This window comes from Leopardus geoffroyi, chromosome A3, assembly GCF_018350155.1.
Source record: "Leopardus geoffroyi isolate Oge1 chromosome A3, O.geoffroyi_Oge1_pat1.0, whole genome shotgun sequence".
Taxonomy (NCBI): domain Eukaryota; kingdom Metazoa; phylum Chordata; class Mammalia; order Carnivora; family Felidae; genus Leopardus; species Leopardus geoffroyi.
Window position 1 is genome coordinate 103,379,447 of NC_059336.1, and position 19,868 is coordinate 103,399,314.

Here is a 19,868-nt window from a genome sequence, read left to right on the forward strand (position 1 = left end):
GGGTTTTGCTTTGCGAATCAATCTGAAAATCTTTTTCTTCAGGTTTATTAATTCAGATTTATTAATACAAATAATTTGATCTCATTTGAGCCTCATTTTTTATATTTCTACTGTATTTCTTCTGTTTATCATGTATCATTATTGGATCTGTTTTGTTTGCTCTCTTAAAATTTGTCATATTCATTAATGTGGCATTCAGGATGGCTTCTGTTTTGTGAATACATTTAACTCTAATATCTTCATAGGACTCCCTCTTTTTTTTTTACCTCGGCTTCTACTGCCTTGTTTCTGGCCTCAATGGCACCCTGGGACCTCCCCACCTCTCCCCCAGGCAGCTGTTCATGAGCCCACTCCCTTCTCTCCCTTATCTCATTTTGAAATTTGGGTTATTTCTAAATGTCAGAGTGTATGATGGCATAGGACTCCCCCCTCTTACTCCCACTCTTGTTTCAGCCTTAGATCCACACATCAATGCCCTCTGTGCCTCTGCTGGTCTGCTCTCTGGAGTTCCCTACTGTCTCTTCATTGGGTAAGGCTGTTTTCTAGCAGATTGTCAGGAAGGGCTCCAAGGACAACTGTCCCCAAGATGCTGATTGTCTACAACGGCCTCGCTGCATCCTCTCTCCCAATGTGTTTCTCCCCTTCCTGTCTCCTCCTCTTTTCCTCACCATCTTCTAGCGGTTTCTTTGGCCTCTTCCTTCACTTCCTCCTCAGTGGTCCAGGTCTCTTCCCGGACTTTCTGTCCCTTCTCCCTCTGCCTGGCCTCAGTCTCTGCAGAGGCTCCTTCTCTGGCATGTTGACTCTTTTGGTCTCCCCTCCATGTTACTACTGTACCCTTCCAGGTTATCCAGGGGTCAGGGCCTTTGCTGGCTGACACCCACTGGAAGGTTGGGGGGTCACTGTGCTATTCAGGCTGCGGTGGTCCTGGCTCTCCCTGCACCCTCTTTCCTGCAGGTCTGAGGAGAGCTGGAGGCCCGATGCTATCCCTGTGTAGCTCCCAGAGGCTGCGAAGGAGGCGGCAGCTTGGTGTCGGGGCAGGGGGAGGCAGGGGTTGGGCGGGAGCTACAAGAAAAGAAAGCGAGATCGGAGTGGAAGAGGCAAACTCTCGAGTGAGGAAGTTCTCATCAGCTCACCACAAGGTGCATGTTGGAAAGGGGCTCAGGCAAAATCAACTGCCACCCTCATTGCTCTTACAAGTGACCAGACCCAAGAGCAGCCCCAGTACACATTATTTGTCTCCTTTTTATTGTGGCAGTCATTCTTTGGCATATTGAGGTTCTGACATATATAATAGTTGTTTGTCCTCAAGGAAAAAGCCTGTGGATGAATTAAACTTTATCCTAAACTTGGTTTATCACAAAGCACACTTGACCTTCTTTCTCGTAGGATGAGAATAGGCTCCATCACATCCTGCAAAGAGGGGAGGGGGGAGCTCAGTTCACAAGATTATTCTAGTATAGCCGTGTCCCCAGGCAAAGGATTCCTGATGCATTTCACTGAAGATCTCCCCTGACTTCAAGTAAACCCAAATATAAAAACTAAATTTAAACTAAAGAAAACATATTCTAAAGAGTGGATGCTAGTCAAGTGATTGTTTTCTATAAATGTGTCATCTATGGTGTACTTCCTCACAGTTCTGTGGGCTTGTTCCCCAACCCCCCTCCAACCCCCCTCCTCTCCCCCCCCCCCCCCCCCCCCAGCGATTTTATTTCTGCAGAGACCAGGAGCCCTGGGAACTCCTTCTGTCCATGACACAGTGAGACCTTGACATATCCTTCAGGGACCCAGCTACTAGGCTTGCTTCATGTGGGAGCAAAACAAATACCACTTTTGATCACATGCTGGAAATAATCTGTCTTTCCTCCCAAGAGCCACCAGGGTAACAGCCCCTTTTCCAGAAAGGATGACTTCAGTGTCTTCCATTTATTTATGTTTAAAAATTTTCAACTCAGATCGAAAACCCTGCAGAAGTTTTCATTACTTAGATCAGCATTTCCAGGAGCTTTCCAAAAAATTTTTTTGATATGCAAATTTGGATCTTGTGTTGCTTACATGATTCCATAATGAAAATCATTTGGAGAATTTTGATATAAGCACAGGTAATTACTTTCTTTACCACAGGAGTTCTCAGAGCCCTTACTATGCTAATATGCATTAAGGGATGCTATACTGCTTCCTCTTCACGCCAGCCTAGGAGGTGACCGCAGGGGCATGGAGGGTGGGGTTATCCAACCCTGCAGAGCCCCGGGGCACTCACCGGGACCACCTGCAGCCCCCGTTCTGTTCCCTGGGGACCTAGGGGGCGCACTGGCGTGCCCGACTCCAGACCCAGTGATGTGGGTTCTGGGCCTGGATCTGAAAGGGAAACAGCAACGTAAGCACTTGGAGAAAGGGCCCAGCCCCACCGCCTCTGGGCTGTGCCTCCTGGCCCTCGTCCCCCACAGACCTCCTCACACAACTCCGGGGTGACCCAGGCTCGGTGCCCCATTGCATGGAAGAACTCCACCTTCAGCTTCAGGAACTCCTTGTAGAGTTCTGGCCAGTGCTCCCTGCCCAGCAGGAACTGGAAAATGCTCCGTTTGGATGTGGGGTTGTCCTCCTCCATGTCGGAGGCAATGTAGCTGCCATGGGAAAAGCAGGGAAGCTTGGCAGGCCCCAGTGCCCACAGCCAGCCTCAGGCAGCACAGTGGGGAGAGTCTGCGGAGGCCACACCGGAGGACCCGGTGCCTGGGTCGGTCTATCCAGGAGGGAGGGTCCGGGAAGCCCTCTCTGCAGGGTGCCTGGGTCCAGAGGGACAGCAGGACTATCCTCAACACTAAGCCTACAGGACCCATGCTGTGCCCGGCCCGAGTCAAGGTTCTGGCTGTCTGCCATTTCCCTGTGGCCTCCTCTCTTGGATCACGCAGTCTCTGGGCAGCCAGTGGTGTTTCCTGACTCTTCTTTATCACAGGACCTTGCTCATTGCCTTCCTCTCCCCCAAGAACGTCTGACCCCTGAAGACCTTTTGTCTGCTCTGCAGCCAAGAGGGACTACCAGTGGGGACTCTCTGGCTCATAGCATGGCCACGCACCCAGGTGGGCTGGTGAGGCTGTGGGAAGGGGGGTTTGGGCAGAACTGAGAACAGGCCCCCAGGGAGGCACTCACAGGGCCAGGAAGAAGTGGATCCTGTTGTAGAGGTGTCCAGGCAGCCCGACACGGCCAAAATATTCCACCACCATGGAAAGCAGGTACTGTGTGGAGTAGAAGGCAGGTGAGGGGTGAATAGAAGGGTGAGAGTGTCCTGCACAGGCCATGGGTCCTGCCCCGTCCAACGGCCATAGTGGGAAACCCTCAGCAGAGGTGGAGGAGGGAGGCTGTGCTGAGGCCCTTTGGCATGTGGAGGGGAGCTGACGGGAAGGCCAGCAGAAGATTCCAGTGGGCAGGGCAGGCCACGGGCAGTGTGTCCTTTCCTTCTCTGGCACTGAGAGCAGGTCTCTCCAGGCCTTCTGCCTGGGCAGAAATCTGGCTCTCTGTTCTTGCCCTCATGGGGTGGGGACTCTGTAGACCCCTCGGTCCCTCATCATTATGCAGCAGATACCTTATCAGACACTTTGAGGAAAATGTCAGCTTCCAAGAAGCTCTGGATAACAGGATCCTCTGCAAAGGAAGGGAAAGTGATGAGGGCCTTGGGGCAACCCTTCTGGGAGATGTGAGTGAAGGGCTGTGGGACATCCCAGAGGGAAGGAGGAAAACCGGAGCCTCTCCAAGTTCCTTTGTCTCATGGAAGTGGAGGCAGCCTCCTTTCTTCCAGGAGGCTTACGAACCTTAACATTAGTAATAGCTGCTATTCCTTCCACTGGCACCTGTATTGTGAGTTTCAAATGTGGGGCATGGAGTTTGCTATTATAATTTAATCTTCCATGTGATGGCAGGGGGCACTTTTTTTTTTTTTTTTTTTTTTTTTTTATCACAGAGATGTGACCCGGCTCTCAAAGCTTAACAAATTTGCCTCAAGCCAGAAGCTTGCATATGGCCATGGGTCTCTGTGACACCACATCCTTGTCACTTTATCATGCTGTGACTGTCCAGAGTTTCCCTGCCCCACCTGATTAACTGAGCACCCTGAGCCTGTGGTGGTGAGTTTGCAGCCTCCCCACCCCCCAACCCGAGGCACTAGGCACCTGCCCCTTCTCTCCTGGATCTGTCTGCTTCCCAAAGATTATGACATGGCTTCCCCTGTTCCCAGAAGGCTTGTTGGGGATTAGAGGTGTCTCCTGGAGGCCCCATTTTCCAGTGAAGACCTGAGAATGTCCAGTGCTGTGTATCCCTCATTCCTTGCCTGGGACAATGACATTTGCACAGTGGGGATGGAGGAGTCATGAATCATTTCGTGCTCCTTGACCCCTCTCCAGTCAGTCTGGATCTCTTCAGTAGAACGTTCTGTGATGATGACAATGTTCTATATCTGTATTGTTCAATATGGTAGCCATTAGACATGGGTGGCTACCACACTCTTGAAATGTGGCTCATGAGATCGAGAAACTGAATTTTAAAAGCTTATTGAATTCACGTAAAATGACATTTAAATAGCTCCATGTGGCTAATGAATGCTGTATTGGACAATGTGATCTCAGTGTTGTCCCTAAATATGTGACGCTCAGTCCTGCCTCTGGTCCCGATGCCACCTTCTCAGACAGACCTTCCCTGAGTACTCCATTTCATAAAGCTCCCCTATCCTTGCTCAGGCCCCATCTCCAGGCATCATTGCCTTTGAAAAAATTTATGTCTTCACGTTTGTCATTGGCTGAGAGCAGCCTATTTCTGTATGAGGTTGTTTTTTGTCTCCCCGACCTTGAACACAAAGGCAGCAAGATCTAGGTTGCCTTTTCATCACTAACCTCTAAAATCTTACTTGCAGGGAATACATGACTCTATCTCAGTGGGTAGAGGAGGGACCCCTTGGTTGGTTGTGAAATGTCTTGACAGTTGAGGACTCCCTAGTGTGACCCTTCATCCTCTCCCTCCAAGAACTTGTCTCAGAGAGGAAGAACCTGCCAACTCCACAGAAGAAGCAGGGTCACTCTGTGTCCACACCACCTGGACACCTTAGAGCTTAGCACCTGGGGGAGGTTTGAGCACGATCCCAGAGCCACTGCCTCCCACACGATTTTCAGCTCAGCAGGGCCCTGAACGCTCCGTCAGCCCAGAGCACACACCCAGAAGTCGGTAGAATGCTTCTTGGTCTTCAGGACGGTAACTGGGTCTTCTCCTCTTGTTCATCCTGAGTTTTGTCCCCTCAACATGATTGACAGTCCATATGTTCTTCTGCCCCCTCTTCTTCCAGGACTTCAGCTCAGAGAGAGCTTCAGAGGTGGAGGAATTGGAGGCCGGGGCACTTCTCTCCTGGGTCCCTGCGGGAACAGACTCGGTCACTCAGAATGTGTGGATGTGACCCACCTGAGAAGTGGAGTCCTTTCCTTGCAGCTCACTCTGAAGACTGGACCCAGCCTTGTGAAGATAAGATAACAAGTGATTTACTCAGCATTAGCTGACACTTGGTGCAGGGAAGCTGAGGGATGCCTAGGGACACATACCTGCCTTCACATCCGTCCATCTCCTCTTCTTCTGGCCTCTCATTGTCCTGGCTCTCTGCTCAGGGACAACCTCTGAAGACGCAGAATTGGAGGCCAGAGGGCTCCTATTCTGTGGAGCTGCAGGGAGAAAGGAAGGACCCTGTGTCATCATAGGGGGCCCACCGGGGAAATGCTAGGCGCTTCCTTGCCCACTCACCTTGAGAATTTTGCATGTGACATCTGAAGGGATAAGAGAATGACCATCACCCCTTTGCCCTTGTCTATAAAGGAGGGTAGGAATTGAGCTATTATTTCCCTTCCTTTGCCAGGCAAAATCTACTCTCCTGTGCCTCTTTCCATGGATCATTCTGCCTGGGGGATACCTCTATAGAGACAGATGTGAAGTTCTCTAGTCCTAGCTGTCTTTAGTAGGTATAAAAGTGAACATGATAGTGACCTCCCTGTCTCACCCTGAACACCCTTTCTCCTGCCTATGCAGATCCAAACACATGAGAGTAGAGAGGAGGAAGGAGAAAGGAGCTATGGTCTTCTATCAGTTTTATTCGTTCAGAAACCAGGGTTAGAGGCCAGATGACCACGCACACCTGCCTTCCCTTTCATGCACACCCTTTTCTTCTGACTCTTCTTTGCTGCGTCCTGTTGGCTTGGAGCAGTCTCTGAGGCAGCTGATGTGGAGCCCAGAGGGGTCCTGTCTTCTCTGCATACAAAAAGAGGGAAGGGATCAACCTGATTCAGACTGGCCATTTCTGTTTGCTTAACCTGCTCCTTGTGAAACCTGATAATAATTAGAATGGTAAAAATAGCTAACAGTTATTGATTGCTTGTTGAACTTCCAATATTGATCAATAATACATAGAGAATGACCTCATTCAATCCTTCTAATGATCTGTAAGTTGAGATGTATAGCTTACCTGATTTATAGATGAGAAAATGGTGACTTAACTTGTCTAGGATGTGTTCCTTGACCGTGGCTAGAGCACTTTGGATTTGGGATTAGAACTTGTGGTCTGACTAGTGCTCAAGGGAAGAATGGCCAGGGGCAGTGATAGTTGAGTCTCAGTTACCTTTCCATGAGGGCCAAGCTGGATGGTCTTACACACCAGTCTAGTACAGGAACGAGCAACACTCACCCAGAACACACGTCCTGGCTCTCTCAGGATCTAGGCCCCTCACACTTACTCAGAGCACAGCCTCAGAACAGTGTGAGAACACTGACTGTAGCCAGGTGTTTGAGATCAAATGGCTTCTAAGATTCCAGAGCCCTTGCCCCAAGTCACTGATGACATCACACCATTCCACTAGGAGCTGCTCTTTGGTCTATAAAAGGTGCTCGAGGAAAAGACGATGGGCCTCAAGGGGAGGGGAGTTAGTATCCAAGCCAGAGGACTGGACTCAACCTCCTCTTATCCCAACATTCTCTCTGCTTTGAAACTCATCTTGTGTTTAATCAAATCGATTAATGATTCCCGATGAAAGCAATGCATCCACATATTAAAAACTGAGAAAGCACAAACCTGAAAGCTGATTAGTTCCTCATCCATAATAAAAGTAATTCACGTAGTCACGCATCATTTTGAACATCTTTTTCACATGTATTTGCCATCTGTATATCCTCTGGTGAAATTGAATTGTTTCCTTCTTTACTATTGCATTTTGAGAGCTTTTTATGTATTCTGGATACAAGTCCTTTGTAAGATCCATGGTTTGCAAATATAGTAAAACCTTGGTTTGTGAGCATGATTCATTCTGGAAACATACTTGTAATCCAAAGCACTTGCATATCAAAGTGAATTTCCCCATAAGAAATAATGGAAACTCAGATGATTCGTTCTAGCACCCAAAAATATTCATATAAAAATGATTACATACTGTAATATAATACAAAATAAGAAAGTACAAAATATAAAGATAAATAAACAAATTAACCTGCACTCACCTTTGAAAACCTTTGAAAACTTTCGTGGCTGGGAGACAAGAGAGAGGAGGGTTATTGTGTTGGACAACTTTCACTATCACTAACAGAATCATTACTATCTATTGACTCAATGGAATCTTTTTCTTTTTGTGCAACTTTAACAAGGAACGTATCTAATGGCCTAGAATGAAGCAGAGCATTGCTAAGCTCACTCTTGTATGGAAAAGCAAAGGCCTGTCCATAGGTGCTTTGGAGTGACAAAAAATACACTAGTGCCAGCTGTGGGCACCTTCCAATGTTCTGAAAAATCACTGATTTCTGCCGAACACTGTGGCCTGAGACAGAGCATCTGAGCATGGGAGATGATCACCCGCAATCCTGCAGAGAGAGAGAGAGAGACAGAGAGAGAGAAGAACCTTTGGCTCAGTTGTGATCATGTGACATTTGCTGTCACGTACTATTCGTATTGCAAGACATCACTCTCGTTTATCAAATTAAAATTTACTAGAAATGTTTGCTCGTCTTAAGGAACACTCGCAGAACGAGTTACTCGCAATCCAAGGTTTTACTATGTTTTCTACCAGTCTGTAGTTCGTCTTTTCATCCTCTTAACAGAGTCTTTACATCAAGGCTGCCCATCCTCCCGGTGAGGGGCACCTTATTTTTGCTTTAGCGAGTTTATCTTGTTAGGGGAGACAAGTTGAATCCTACTAGTGACCAGAGCTTTCAGACAAGTACCAAATTATTTTTAATTCTTCTACTTAGTGCAGTGCATTTGAGACCAAGCCACACTCAGTATCTTAACCCAGACTTGCTCTGAACGACATTTCCCCCGTTCGTCCAGCTGACAGTCCTCACAACCTTCTGCAGGAAACACCCCTCAGGGCTGAGTGGAGAAACTCACTCTGCAGAGTCCAGGGAGATGGGTGTTCCGGCTGCTGTGATTGTTCAAGACCAGCCGGGGAGCACATGGCAAACCTCAGCTTTTGTCGGGCTACAAGTCAGAGCCCAGCTCCATATTTCCAGCATGGGGAAATATACTCCGCCCACCATGAGGCCATGACAAGGACGTGGATGTGTAATGACAGGGGCAGGAAGGAACGGGCCCACCATCGATCTATGACACACATGAAGAATAACCATGTGCTGGGGAGCTCGAGAGCTCTCCTGACTGGGGAGTGTCTCCTCAGTGGTTGACAACCAGAGGGTCTACAGCTCTAATCCAGTCCTCAAACTTCAAGTCACTGCTCTCCACACTTGTGCTTTCACATAAGTGAAGTAATAGGGACAGAATTTACCCTCCCCCCTGAGATAACTAAATAGAAAAAACCAAGTCAGACTTCAAGACATCGGATGTGAGGCAGTGCAGATGAGTGGTCTCTGAGAGAAGGGAAACAGATGAAGTGAGGCCTGTGATGGCCCCAGATTATTGCCTGGAGAACTTCCAGACATGGTGCTGCACATGTGGAGTCCCTTCGCGGAAAAGATTTTACTGGTGAGCAGCAACGTTTTTTTCTGATTTTTCTAACACCAAATGTGTTTTCCTCCATTGTCGCAAAGGATACAGGGGTGAGTGTTGACGCCACCTGCAGTGTGTCACTGGGTCATGTGCGGCGTGTTGCAGCTTTGGTTAAGGCCACTCAAAGGCCCGACCGTTAGGGACTTTCTGGGCAGGTTCCCTATTTCATCACCATCAGGTCTGTTGCAAAGTCTCCAATCTTAGAGCTTTCCGGTCGCTCTTCCTAAATTTTGTGCCTAACCCTGTTGGTGGATCCTCAGCAAATCGCATTGTTGGAATCTTCTGGCTGCTCCTAGACTCGTCTGTTCTCATGCTTCGTCTGCATAGTGCCTGGTCCAACATTAAATAAGCCTAGTCTCTGCTCAAACGTCACTTCCTCAACGGCCGACGCTGACCACTCTATGTGAAATTTAATTTTGACTCCCTCTGTCTTGACTGGCCCTTCTGATTGTCCTTACTCTGTTCTTTCCTTTTCCGTGGCACGTACCAGCTTTTACTATATGCGATATCACTTCTGATTAGAGCTTATGATCTGTCTCCCTCTCTTAGAATATAACCTCCTCAATGGCAACGTCTTTATCTCTTTTGTTCATTGAAGTATCCTAATTGCCTAGAACAATTACTGGCACATAGTAGGTGCCTAGTAAATGAGTGACTGAATTCTCAGGCGACTTCACTATATGAAGCCAGCCGAAAAAATTCACTGCTCAGTTTCTTCAGAGTGTGGTCATCTCGATTAGGAATAGTCCTTTCTAAAACCACAGAGAGGGGGTGCCTGTGTAGCTCAGTCAGTTAAGTGTCTGACTCTTGGTTTTGGCTCAGGTCATGATCTCATGCTTTTGTGGGTTCAAGCCCCACATTGGGCTCTGTGCTGGTATCACGGAGCCTGCTTGGGATTCTCTCTCTCTCCCCCTCCCCTGGTCATGCTGTCTCTGTCTCTCTCCAAATAAATAGATAAATAAAAAAAAAAAATTAAAACCACAGAGAAGTATAGACGAGGGTTTAAAAATATTTGTTTTTATGTTTTTTTGTAATTGATATTAAAAAACTGAGTGTAAGGAGCTCCCAAACAAGTAATCTGGATTTTCTCTTAAAAGTTGGGTCCTGTTTGCTGATGTCATCTGGGCTCTTTTTGCAGGGTGACTGTACAGCAGGCTTCCCTTCCTCAGTCAGGTGGATTACAAGACATGGAGGCATTGTCACTCTACCTCATATTAAACTGGAGGCTTCCTTCCTTCTTTAGAGTAAGACATACTCTTAAAAATGCCAGTGGTTAACAGTGGGATCATACTGCATTTTCCTTCTTTTTTTTTCAGGACAGACTAGGCATGTTGCAGGATGGTTATCTGGGACCATATAGGAAGGAGGGAGCGGAGTGGGGTTTAGGGTTGGTGGGGAGACAGTTTCTAGAATCCTGTTTCTGAAGGGCTGGATCTCCTGCTGTTTCTAGGAAGGTTGTCCTGACAATGAGTTCTTTTCCTAAAATGTCATGTGTGACTCTAAACAGGACACTATTATTTTTTTTTTTAATGAGCACATTAGGCCACACACTTCCATGGATGTCATCCTGTTTGAAGTGTTCACTCTCGGAGATTTTACGTATGTGGCCTCATAATGGCTCCAGACGCTTTGTGAATGGGCTTCAGAACGTGAATATCTCCAGTGATGGCAGGTCTCCATTAGTTAAAATTAGTTTTTTGGCATCCAGAGTACCCCTACCGTAAGGTAGGTGATGAAGTAGTTTCCACCAGCTGCTCAGTCTGGGCCCCAGAAGGTGGTCAATTCATATTTGTTGAAATGAACCAAGAAATGAAGCAGTGGCTGCCAAACTGGGGATGTTCATTTGCCTGTGGAACTTTCAAACAGGATCTTCCACACTGTTAACGCAGTACTTGGATGTCTGTATATTGGTGTGTTGGCTTTGGAAGACAGACAAAAAAAAAAAAAAAAAAAGAACCGTTATGTTATAGTTCCTCTTCCCAACAGGTACCCTGACCTTTCCCTCTGTGTGTTAGGAAGCTGTTTAATCCAGCGATTGAACCTCTTGGTTTCGTCACCTCTAAAATAAGAATAATAGAATGTATCTCATACAGCTGTTACGAGGATCAAAGGATCAAAACATTCTGTCAAACGCTACCTGGCAAATACTACAAAGTTGCAAGCCATAGTGAGGTGTAGTCCCTCATCTTCAAGTCTGAACACGTGTATAATAATTCCACGATAGAAGTTCCCCTTGTCTTGTCCTGAAGTGCCCTCTCCTGGGAGCAAGAGACTCAACGGACTGTTTCCTTCTATAATAGATCAGGTGATTGGAGCTACCAAAGTAGGGAGCACAAGTCTGGAGATAGGTTCCAGTGTGGAGCAGTTGATTGGTGGGATTTCCCAGTCACCCTCCACCCTGCAGGGTGGGTGGGGCAGTGTTTCTGGTCGGTTCCTTGGCAGGTGCCAAAGCCCTGACCAGGCCTTCGGCTTTTGCTGTGTGATCCAACAGTGGCCAGTAGGTGGCGCAAGATGCACACTGCCGCCACGGCCGCCAGCTATGCTCTTTTCGGCCTTCCTCAGAAGGAAAAGATCTATTTCTAATCCAGCCTGGGCTTTATGGCAATGCTTAATCACATGGAGAGGAACATGCAATAACTACTGGTATTTCTGTAAACACACATGCTAAGTGCAGCTGCCAGTTGGGGATGAGGACAGAGGGAACACTCAGTGAGAGGTCTCCTGAGGACAGTCTATAAAAGGAAAACCCTGAGGGTTTTTAATTCAGGAGCCTCCCGGTTAACCTTTGTGAGTCATAGAAAGAAACATTTAGAACCTGGAAGGACAATGATAACACATTTTGTGGACTGTCACCTGGTCCTTGGTCTAGTCTGCCCTTTCCTCTTTTCCCAAAATGGCCAGTTTCAGAAGGAGAGACCCCAGGCCCCTCCCAGAGGGCAGGGGTGCCCCCTCCCAGAGTCCTGCGGGGCCTAGCTGAGGGGCAGAGCCAACACCTTCTGAACCGTCGGTGACTTAGTTTCCTGTTCTTTGGTACTGACAAGTTGCCAGCTTCTTGCGTCCATCCTAGATTCTCTGGAGGAAAGTCCATCTGAATCTCACCCTACCGTTAATAAAACTGGCATCAGCTTGATATGAAGCCGAAGAGGAGACACATCCCAGCAAAACAAGAAGTGCAATCTGGTCAATAAGGACTGGGTGGGCACTTCTAATTTTAATATATGTGGACACTTAAAAAAATTGCACTAAAATACATATAACATAAAAATTGCCATCTTGGCATTATGGAGGGTACTTGTTGGGATGAGCCCTGGGTGTCATATCTAAGAGATGAATCACTGGCTTCTACTCCTGAAGCCAAGACTGCACTGTATGTTAACTAACTTGAGAATAAAAAAAAATTGCCACCTTAACCATTTAAAAAAAATTTTAAATGTTCATCTATTTTTAAGAGAGATAGAGAGATAATGTGAGCAAAGGAGGGGCAGAGAGAGAGGAGACACAGAATCCAAAGCAGGCTCCAGGCTCTGAGCTGTCAGCACAGAGCCTGACGTGGGGCTTGAACTCACGAACCGCGAGATCATGACCTGAGCCGAAGTCGATGCTTAACTGACTGAACCACCCAGGCACCCTGCCACCTTAACCATTGTTAAGTATATAGTTCCGTGGTATTTAACACATTCATGTTGTGTAACCATCATCACCACCCATCTCCTAAGTTCTGCCCTTGTGAAACTGAAAGTGCCCCCATTAAGCACTAACTCCCCATTGCCTTCTCCCCACAAATGGCAACTGCCATTTGACTCTCTGTCTCTATGAATCTTACAACTCTCTTTCACTGAGCGTCATGTCCTTAAGATTCATCCATGTTGCAGCACGTGTCAGATTTTCCTTCCTTTTTAAGGCCGAATGATATTCCATTATGAGCACGTACTGATTTTGTTTATTATTCATCCATCAATAGACACTCGGGTTGCCTTCACAATTTAGTTATTGTGAATAGTGCAGCCAAAAACATGGGTGTGCAAATATTGCTTTGAGACCTGCTTTCAGCTCTTTTGAGCATGTACCCAGAAGTGGATGGCTGGGTTGTGTGGTCATTCTATTTTCAATTTTTTGAGGAACTGCTATATTGTTTTCCACAGAAGCTTTTATAATCGTACCAACAGTGCATAAGGGTTCTAATTTCTCCACATCCTTGTCAGCACTTGTAATTTCTGTTTGGGTTTGTTTTGGGATAGCAGCCATCCTAATGGGTATGAGATGGTGTGTGGACACTAAGTTTGTTTTTTCTAGGACTTTCTCTTGAGTGGGCTAGGCAACGTGATATCTTCTTATGACGGTGGTCTTATGAGAAAGAAGATGTTTTCCTCACCCCCATCCTCTCCTCAGAACCCCTGCCCCAGACCCCTTCATGTGTGGCTACATCTAGGACTTGCCCCTCCACCTCAGGGACTCACTTGAGGACAGCTTCATTTGGACCAATCTTAGGTCACCAGAATTTCCTGAGATGTTACCAGGTCACAGCTTCAGATCCTCGGAGGACAGGAGCAAGGCAGGCTGACTTGTTAACCATACTGTGTCACTCTCCTGCCCCACAGGTGGAAGGTCCCAGGAGTCTCTCCCTCAGCAAGACTCTCCTTGGAATGAGCCTGGGGAGGCTGGGAAGCTTGAAGTCCTCATCCTGGCCACTGGACTTTATGGCCTGTGAAATGTCCCACAGCATTGCCACAGATAGGCCACAGGCACATTGACCCAAAGTGGGCGGGAGTCACAGGAAGTGTCTGCCCACCTACCCTGAACCATCCTCTTGGGGTCAACTGCTATATATTGTTGTGGGTCAGCCTCTTAATTACAGATTCACTTTATTTTAAAAACCTCCCAAAAATAAAGTGAAACTTGATAAAATGAAACTTTCTAGTACATCTGGTGAGAGATGTGTTCTGTGGTAGATATAAGTCAGTTAAAAGGCAGTTTGCCCCCACAGAGCTCAGACTCGGGAGGAGGGCCGGCCGTGCCTCAAGGTGAATGTCCGAAGGCTGGGGTCTTTGGGGGGCCGGTGGGATGCCCGCAGGCGGGCCTGTACCTGAATCCTATATTGGCATTTCTTTGTTCTGTGTCTTTGGTAAAATACGAGCTAAATGATAGCTACTGTTGGAGTTGCCCGGAGGTTTAAAATGAACTAATGGTGCATTTAGAAGCATCTGGAATGAGGTGGTACTGTGAGTGTTCTCACTCTTTTCCTTGTCACTGTCTACTCAGCACAAGAGGAGAGTGTTGTTGAGCCCAAGTCTAGGCAGAGAGGGGAGGAAGTTCAGGGAGTGAAAGCAAGAATCTTTTTGGTAGACAGCTGCCCAGCAGATGGACAGACAGACGTGGTCCCTGTAGTGGGGAGAGGAAGCTGGAGGGAGAAGAGCTCTAGCTCAGAGACTCCTTGACCCACTGTGGCCAGGGATCAGGTCTTGCACAGTAGCTAGCACTTTCCGGTTAAACTGGGGTTCCGTGTTTGGAAGGGATCAGCTTTCCAAGTGAAGGCTTGGCCTAGATTTCTGCTTTATCCCTGCAGCCAATGGGCCTAGCTGCCCAGAGGCAGGTACAACTCACTGAAGTGCAGAATTCCAGTCTTACTGTTGTTGTTTAGTTTTGAGAGAGAGGGAGAGAGGGAGAGAGAGAGAGAGAGACACAGAATCTGAAGCAGGCTCCAGGCTCCGCGTGGTCAGCACAGAGCCCCACGTGGGGCTCCAACTCACAAACCGCAAGATCATGACCTGAGTGAAGTCGAACACTTAACCGACTGAGCCATCCAGGCGCCCCTCTAGTTTTATTGTTTTTTAAAAAAATCACATCATCCACTGAGCAGTGAGCTTACGCTTTGAGATATTTGTTGGCTGGTAATTAAAGGGCTCTTCGTGGGTAAGGACTTTTTATTAAATGGACGTTAATAACTTCTGGGAGCTGGCTCCTGTAATCATCTCGCTTAACAGTTTATAGTTTGCTTTTCACAGATTTCATCTCATTCTTTCCTTATGACACATTCATGTGACAACACAGTGCCCCATTTACAGAAGGGGAAACAGAGGCTGAGGCTGAGGGCCCAGGTAGACTGTGAGGGGGTGGCTGGAGCAGACCTGGGGCATCTCAGGACGTGCTCATCTTGGTCATGGCTTCCCACGGCACCCGCATCCCCGGTCAGTTGACCTCTGTCTTTGGCCATGGTTCTGGGATGCATCTGCTGGCATTTGAGAAGCTCCCTTTTCAAGAGAGAAGCTTAGTTTGTATCTCAGCTTTAGGCAGGTGATTTAAAACACCACCTAGTTATGTCTGGGGTGTGGACATGGGGAGAAGGCTGATCGAATGCAGATCCTGCTTGGCCACTCACGTGCTCCCAGACCCTGGACGTTTCACTCGTGGTTTCAATCTTTCCCCTTATCACTGGCTCTTCTTCTGTTAACTAAACAAGGACTGGATAGGCCCAGCCCTTCCTTCTCCTGGGGAGGCTAAAGAACACAGAGAATGGTGAGGAGCACAGCCGCCGGGAGGAAGGGGAGGCAGAGAGTGGGGCCAGCTCATTCGACAAGGTGCCCTGGGAAATGTGAAGGTTGTGTGTTCCTTGCTGAGTCAGAGCATTAGCTAGCCTCCTCTGTTTTTGCAGATTCCCTGGAGTTTGGTTGCAAAGGGCCCGGCACCTTCCTGTGGCTTTTGAAATCTGGAATGTGGGGGCAGCATTCAACAGAGACTGAGGTCCACAGCTGGGGGAGCCCCCACGGTCCTTCCAGGCCTGGCAGCTGCAACCTTTCATTTGAGGACTATTGTGGTATTGTTGGTGTTATTCGGGGTTTTGGTTTCAATAGAATCTGTGATGATTTCTTTGTTATTTCACAGAAATTGGTACCAGTGGTTGGCATGTAATGTGGTAGCCTTGGTTCTCTGTGCTTTTGCCCAACACCTTTCCAGAAGAGCAAGACAGTGGGAAGGGAATGCGGTCAGTGTGCTGATCTGCCAACATTGACCGTGGGTGCCTCATACTCTTGCTCAAGAATTTGCCCGGGCTTGGTGTATGTGTAAATTTGCAAAAATAATTTAGTTGCCCTTTATCATTTGCCCCCTAAATATGAAGATGCTTCATGTTTTTGTTTTTGTTTTTGTTTTTTCCTAGTGAGGAAGGAAGCATTTTGGTTCCCTAGAGTCTGGCCAGATCTTACAGGGGTGACATGTTTCAGTACTTACATTGCTGTGTTCCTTCCCTCTGACTGTTACAGACTTGTCTTATACAGATGCTCATGGCACGTACTCTGTGGGATTCTTCACATTGTCTCCTGGCGAATTTCTAAAGATCATGCTGGCCTTTCTCTCGTGGTCCAGGAGCTCACAGGGTTGATCCTTGAGGCCAGGGTTCCTCTCTGGGCACTTGGAACACCCTTCTTCGATCTTGCCTGTTCTCCAGTTGGTCTTGCATGGGTAATCACCTTGGACACCGCCCTCCTTGGTGGAGACCCCTCTTTTGTGGGGTGACAGAATGCATCATCTCTGGGGTCGAACACTTCATGTCTGCTTTTCCTGGGACGTTTGATGGCCAGGCTGTGGACCCCATTCTGGCTTTCTGAAGGTGTGTCACTGTCCTGACACAGACCACGCTGTTTTCAAAGGGACAGGACGCAAAGGATCCCTCCCAGCCTCTTTTTTTTTTTTTTACTGTAACCACAGCTTTTCTTTCTGTAGGAACAGAGGCTGAGACAACAAGTAAGGTAAAGAAGGACAGCAACAGAACCTGTAGACTGATTTTTTTTTTTTTTTTTTTTGGAGTCAGTAGGTGGGATCTTTTAAAAATATTGAGATATGGGGCACCTGGGTGGCTCAGTTGGTTAATCATCCAACTCTTGCTTTTGGCTCAGGTCATGATCTTACGGTTTTGTGAGATCAAGCCCCACATTAGGCTCTGTGTTGGCGGTACGGAGTCTGCTTGGGATTCTCTCTCTGCCCCTCTCCCACTCACGCTCTCTCAAAATAAATAAATAAACTTAAAAAATTGAGATATAATTTACATTATAAAAATAGTCTATTTTGATTAATCTGTTGCACCTTTAATGAATTTTGATAATTATATATAGTCATGTAACCACCACCACAAGTGATATATAGAACATTCTAGCACCCTAAGAAGTTCCCTTTAACTTCTTTGGAATAACCCCCTCCCTTTGGCCCCAGCAATGGGTGACCTGTTTTCTATCACAATAATTTTGCCTTTTCTAGAATTTCATGTAAACGCAACCAAATAGCATTTGGTATTTGTATCTGGCTTCTTTCACTCAGCATAATCGATTTGAGACCTGTCCATGCCCTTGTATATGTCCGTGGTTGGTTCCTTTTTATTGCTGAGTGGTTTTGCACTGCATGGATGCACCATATTGGACTTCACCAGCTGATGGGCATTTGAGCTGTTTCTAGCTTTTGGTGATTATGAAGAAAGCTGCTTTGTGCGGGTCTTTGTGTGGATGTCTGTTTTCATTTCTCTCGGGTAAATACCCAGGAGCTGGTTTGCTGGATCGTGGGATGGATGGACGCTTTGTAAGATACTGCCTGTTTTCCAAGGTGACCACACCAGTTTGTTTCCAAAAGGGGCACTTTTAGTCCAGGACATATAACTGGCCTTCCTGACATCCGTGTGGTATCTATCTGTGCAACGATTTTCAAGAAGTTTGTTGGACATGTAATTAAGGTACGTAGCTTTTAGGCAAAAGATGATTCCATATCTATGGATGAGATGACCCCAGTTTTGAACTGGTGCCGTAGAAAGCCTTGCATTGTCCTCCTGATGAAACTAGGTATACCCTGACCCCATACAGGTGTGAGTCGCATTTCCTGAGTGTCCTTTGAGCCTCATGTGTCCATTTTGCGTGCGTGCCTCAAGTGGCAGTTCCAAATTCATCCTGAGTTGGGAGAGTGCCTGAAGGCGAAAGGAAAAAATATCTGTGGCTGTCAAATCTGGTGGGAAGTGATTAATCATGGAGACTTTTATGGCACGCTGGATTGACCTTTATCCCACGTGCAGCAGGGGCAGGCAGGGTCAAGTTTAAATCCAAGACGACAAGTGTCTGGATTAAGGAAGGTTGCTGCCGCATGCTTGGCTTGGGGTCAGTGGCGCTGTGTCTCACACCTGGTGAAAACTGACTCCCAATTGAAAAAAGAGTTATGGGGGCTGAAGCACATGTCGACTCAGCTTTGGGCTGGAACTTTCTGCATGGTTTTCACGACTGACGTGCCCTTTGCATCTGTTGGGGGCATCCTGGTTTCTGGCAGCACCTGAGTGACAGTGTTTTCCTTTAGAAGGCTCCTTGCTCATGGTGTCTCTGAACCTTCTGAGTGCAAAACGGCTGCTTCGCTCAGAGTCCTTCGACCCTCTCCCAGGGAGTGGGTTTTGTCAGTGTGAGCCTGCATATTTCACGGCAGACACCTGCCGCTGTCTGTGGGCCCCGTTGTAGCTCCAGATCATGTGATCTGTGGCATTTAGACAGGGTCATTTATTTATTACAAAGTAAAATTTGGCTTCTGGAAAAGAAGACTCTCTCTCTCTCTGTCATTTATGTATGTATGTATGTATGTATGTATGTATTGATTGATTGACTGATTACCAGTTTCTGAGGCTGTGGTTACTGCAGAACCCCTGGTTTATGTATGGTTCAGTGGTGAGAGTCCAGGCATCAATTGATGACACACATGGAGGTTAAGGCCCAGGGTCAAACCTGGCTGAAGTTCACTCCATCTAAAGCCTTGGTTAAGGAGGGCGTGTGTCTTGATCTTTTCACTGAGAGCAATGACTACACACTAGAAAATGTCACGCCATGAACTTCTGGACCGTAGCTTGTTTTTTTCAACAGGTCTAGGGGTCCTGTTTCAGTGTTGGGAGACTCTGGGAGGCCCACCCCGCCAGCCCGGTGGGCGGTGGGAGGCCGTCTCTGGCCCACAGCCCTCTGACGTCCAGACACCATGTCTTCCCTGGGGGTCCGCTTCTCCTTGTGGCCGGTCTCGGTGACAGGGACCTGCCTGCCTCCCCTTGGTGCGTGTTCTGGTGTTCCCTCACCTCCCTTAAAACCAGGCTTTCAAAATCTCTCTGGAAGAGAGCAGCATGCCCTGTTACCTAATTTGTCTTTAATCTGATAGTCCTAGGAGGATCCTGGAGGGGAAAGTGCTCTGCTGAGCACACCCTGGCTTACTCAATAAAGAACACGTTGGGAAACAGCAGCATTTTTCTGTTTTAAAATAGGTAGGTTTGGAAGGAGCTGGGAAACTGTGGGGTTTAGTTACAAAACGGCTATAATTTTGGGAGAAGTATTTTCTTTCAGTTTTGAAACACATTAAACAGTATATTCAATTTAGAAATAATTTACACATGGAGGAGGGCTCTTTCATCTGAGGGGGGGCACTTGGTTGGAGAGGGTGGTCACGGGGGCTGTGGCAAGGGGTCCCAGGGGACCCCCGTCCTGTTCTCTTCCAGCTTCAGTGCGGCCAGAGTGGAAAGTCATAGTGTGGGAGGAAAAAGCCCTGTGTTTTTTCTCTCATAAGAAGCAGGAGGGTGCTGGGCTGAGCACGGATGATCAGAAGGACAAAGCTCACCCTGCTGGCACAGGTGAAAGCCTGCCCGTGGGCCTGGCTGGGGGCCATGCAGGGGCACCGGTCACATAGGGTGCCAGGATAGTTGCGCTTCTCTGCCCACACATTTGCATCAGCGTTATGAACGGACATCTGCTGAATGCGTCTCTGTGATGGGTACAATGCCAAGCACTCGGGAAGTTAGGACACTAGATATGGAGGCGTCTCCCTCGCCAGGAGAGAGAAAGCGCCCTGGTCCAGGACAACAATGATTGGT

The 19,868-nt window shown here is 47.6% G+C and overlaps 1 protein-coding gene across 3 annotated transcripts; it reads right to left on the bottom strand.

The window, feature by feature from the left end:
• Positions 1 to 1,222: 1,222 nt before the first annotated feature.
• LOC123581134 (putative speedy protein E7) lies at positions 1,223 to 6,789 on the bottom strand. 3 transcript variants are annotated; one of them, XM_045446894.1, is made up of 9 exons: positions 6,704 to 6,789; positions 6,158 to 6,270; positions 5,574 to 5,690; positions 5,196 to 5,390; positions 3,578 to 3,636; positions 3,145 to 3,230; positions 2,447 to 2,621; positions 2,258 to 2,355; positions 1,223 to 1,410 (listed from the first exon to the last, which is right to left on the bottom strand). In XM_045446894.1, exons 2-8 carry the CDS (start codon positions 6,171 to 6,173, stop codon positions 2,296 to 2,298), a joined length of 708 nt encoding a protein of 235 aa, XP_045302850.1. In that variant the 5' UTR covers positions 6,174 to 6,270; positions 6,704 to 6,789; the 3' UTR covers positions 1,223 to 1,410; positions 2,258 to 2,295. The 3 variants fall into 3 exon arrangements, with proteins under 3 accessions (XP_045302850.1, XP_045302848.1, XP_045302849.1); XM_045446892.1 differs by having other exon boundaries at positions 6,638 to 6,769; XM_045446893.1 differs by lacking the exon at positions 6,704 to 6,789 and adding an exon at positions 6,485 to 6,602.
• Between the last annotated feature and the right edge of the window lie 13,079 nt (positions 6,790 to 19,868).

Excerpts from the sequence above, each read along its gene's own strand:
- LOC123581134 (XM_045446892.1), bottom strand. Across the intron at positions 5,391-5,573 it reads ATGGACGGATGTGAAGGCAG|GGACCCAGGAGAGAAGTGCC; the intron begins GTATGTGTCCCT and ends CTGTTCCCGCAG. Across the intron at positions 3,231-3,577 it reads TCCTCAAAGTGTCTGATAAG|TACCTGCTTTCCATGGTGGT; the intron begins GTATCTGCTGCA and ends TACTCCACACAG.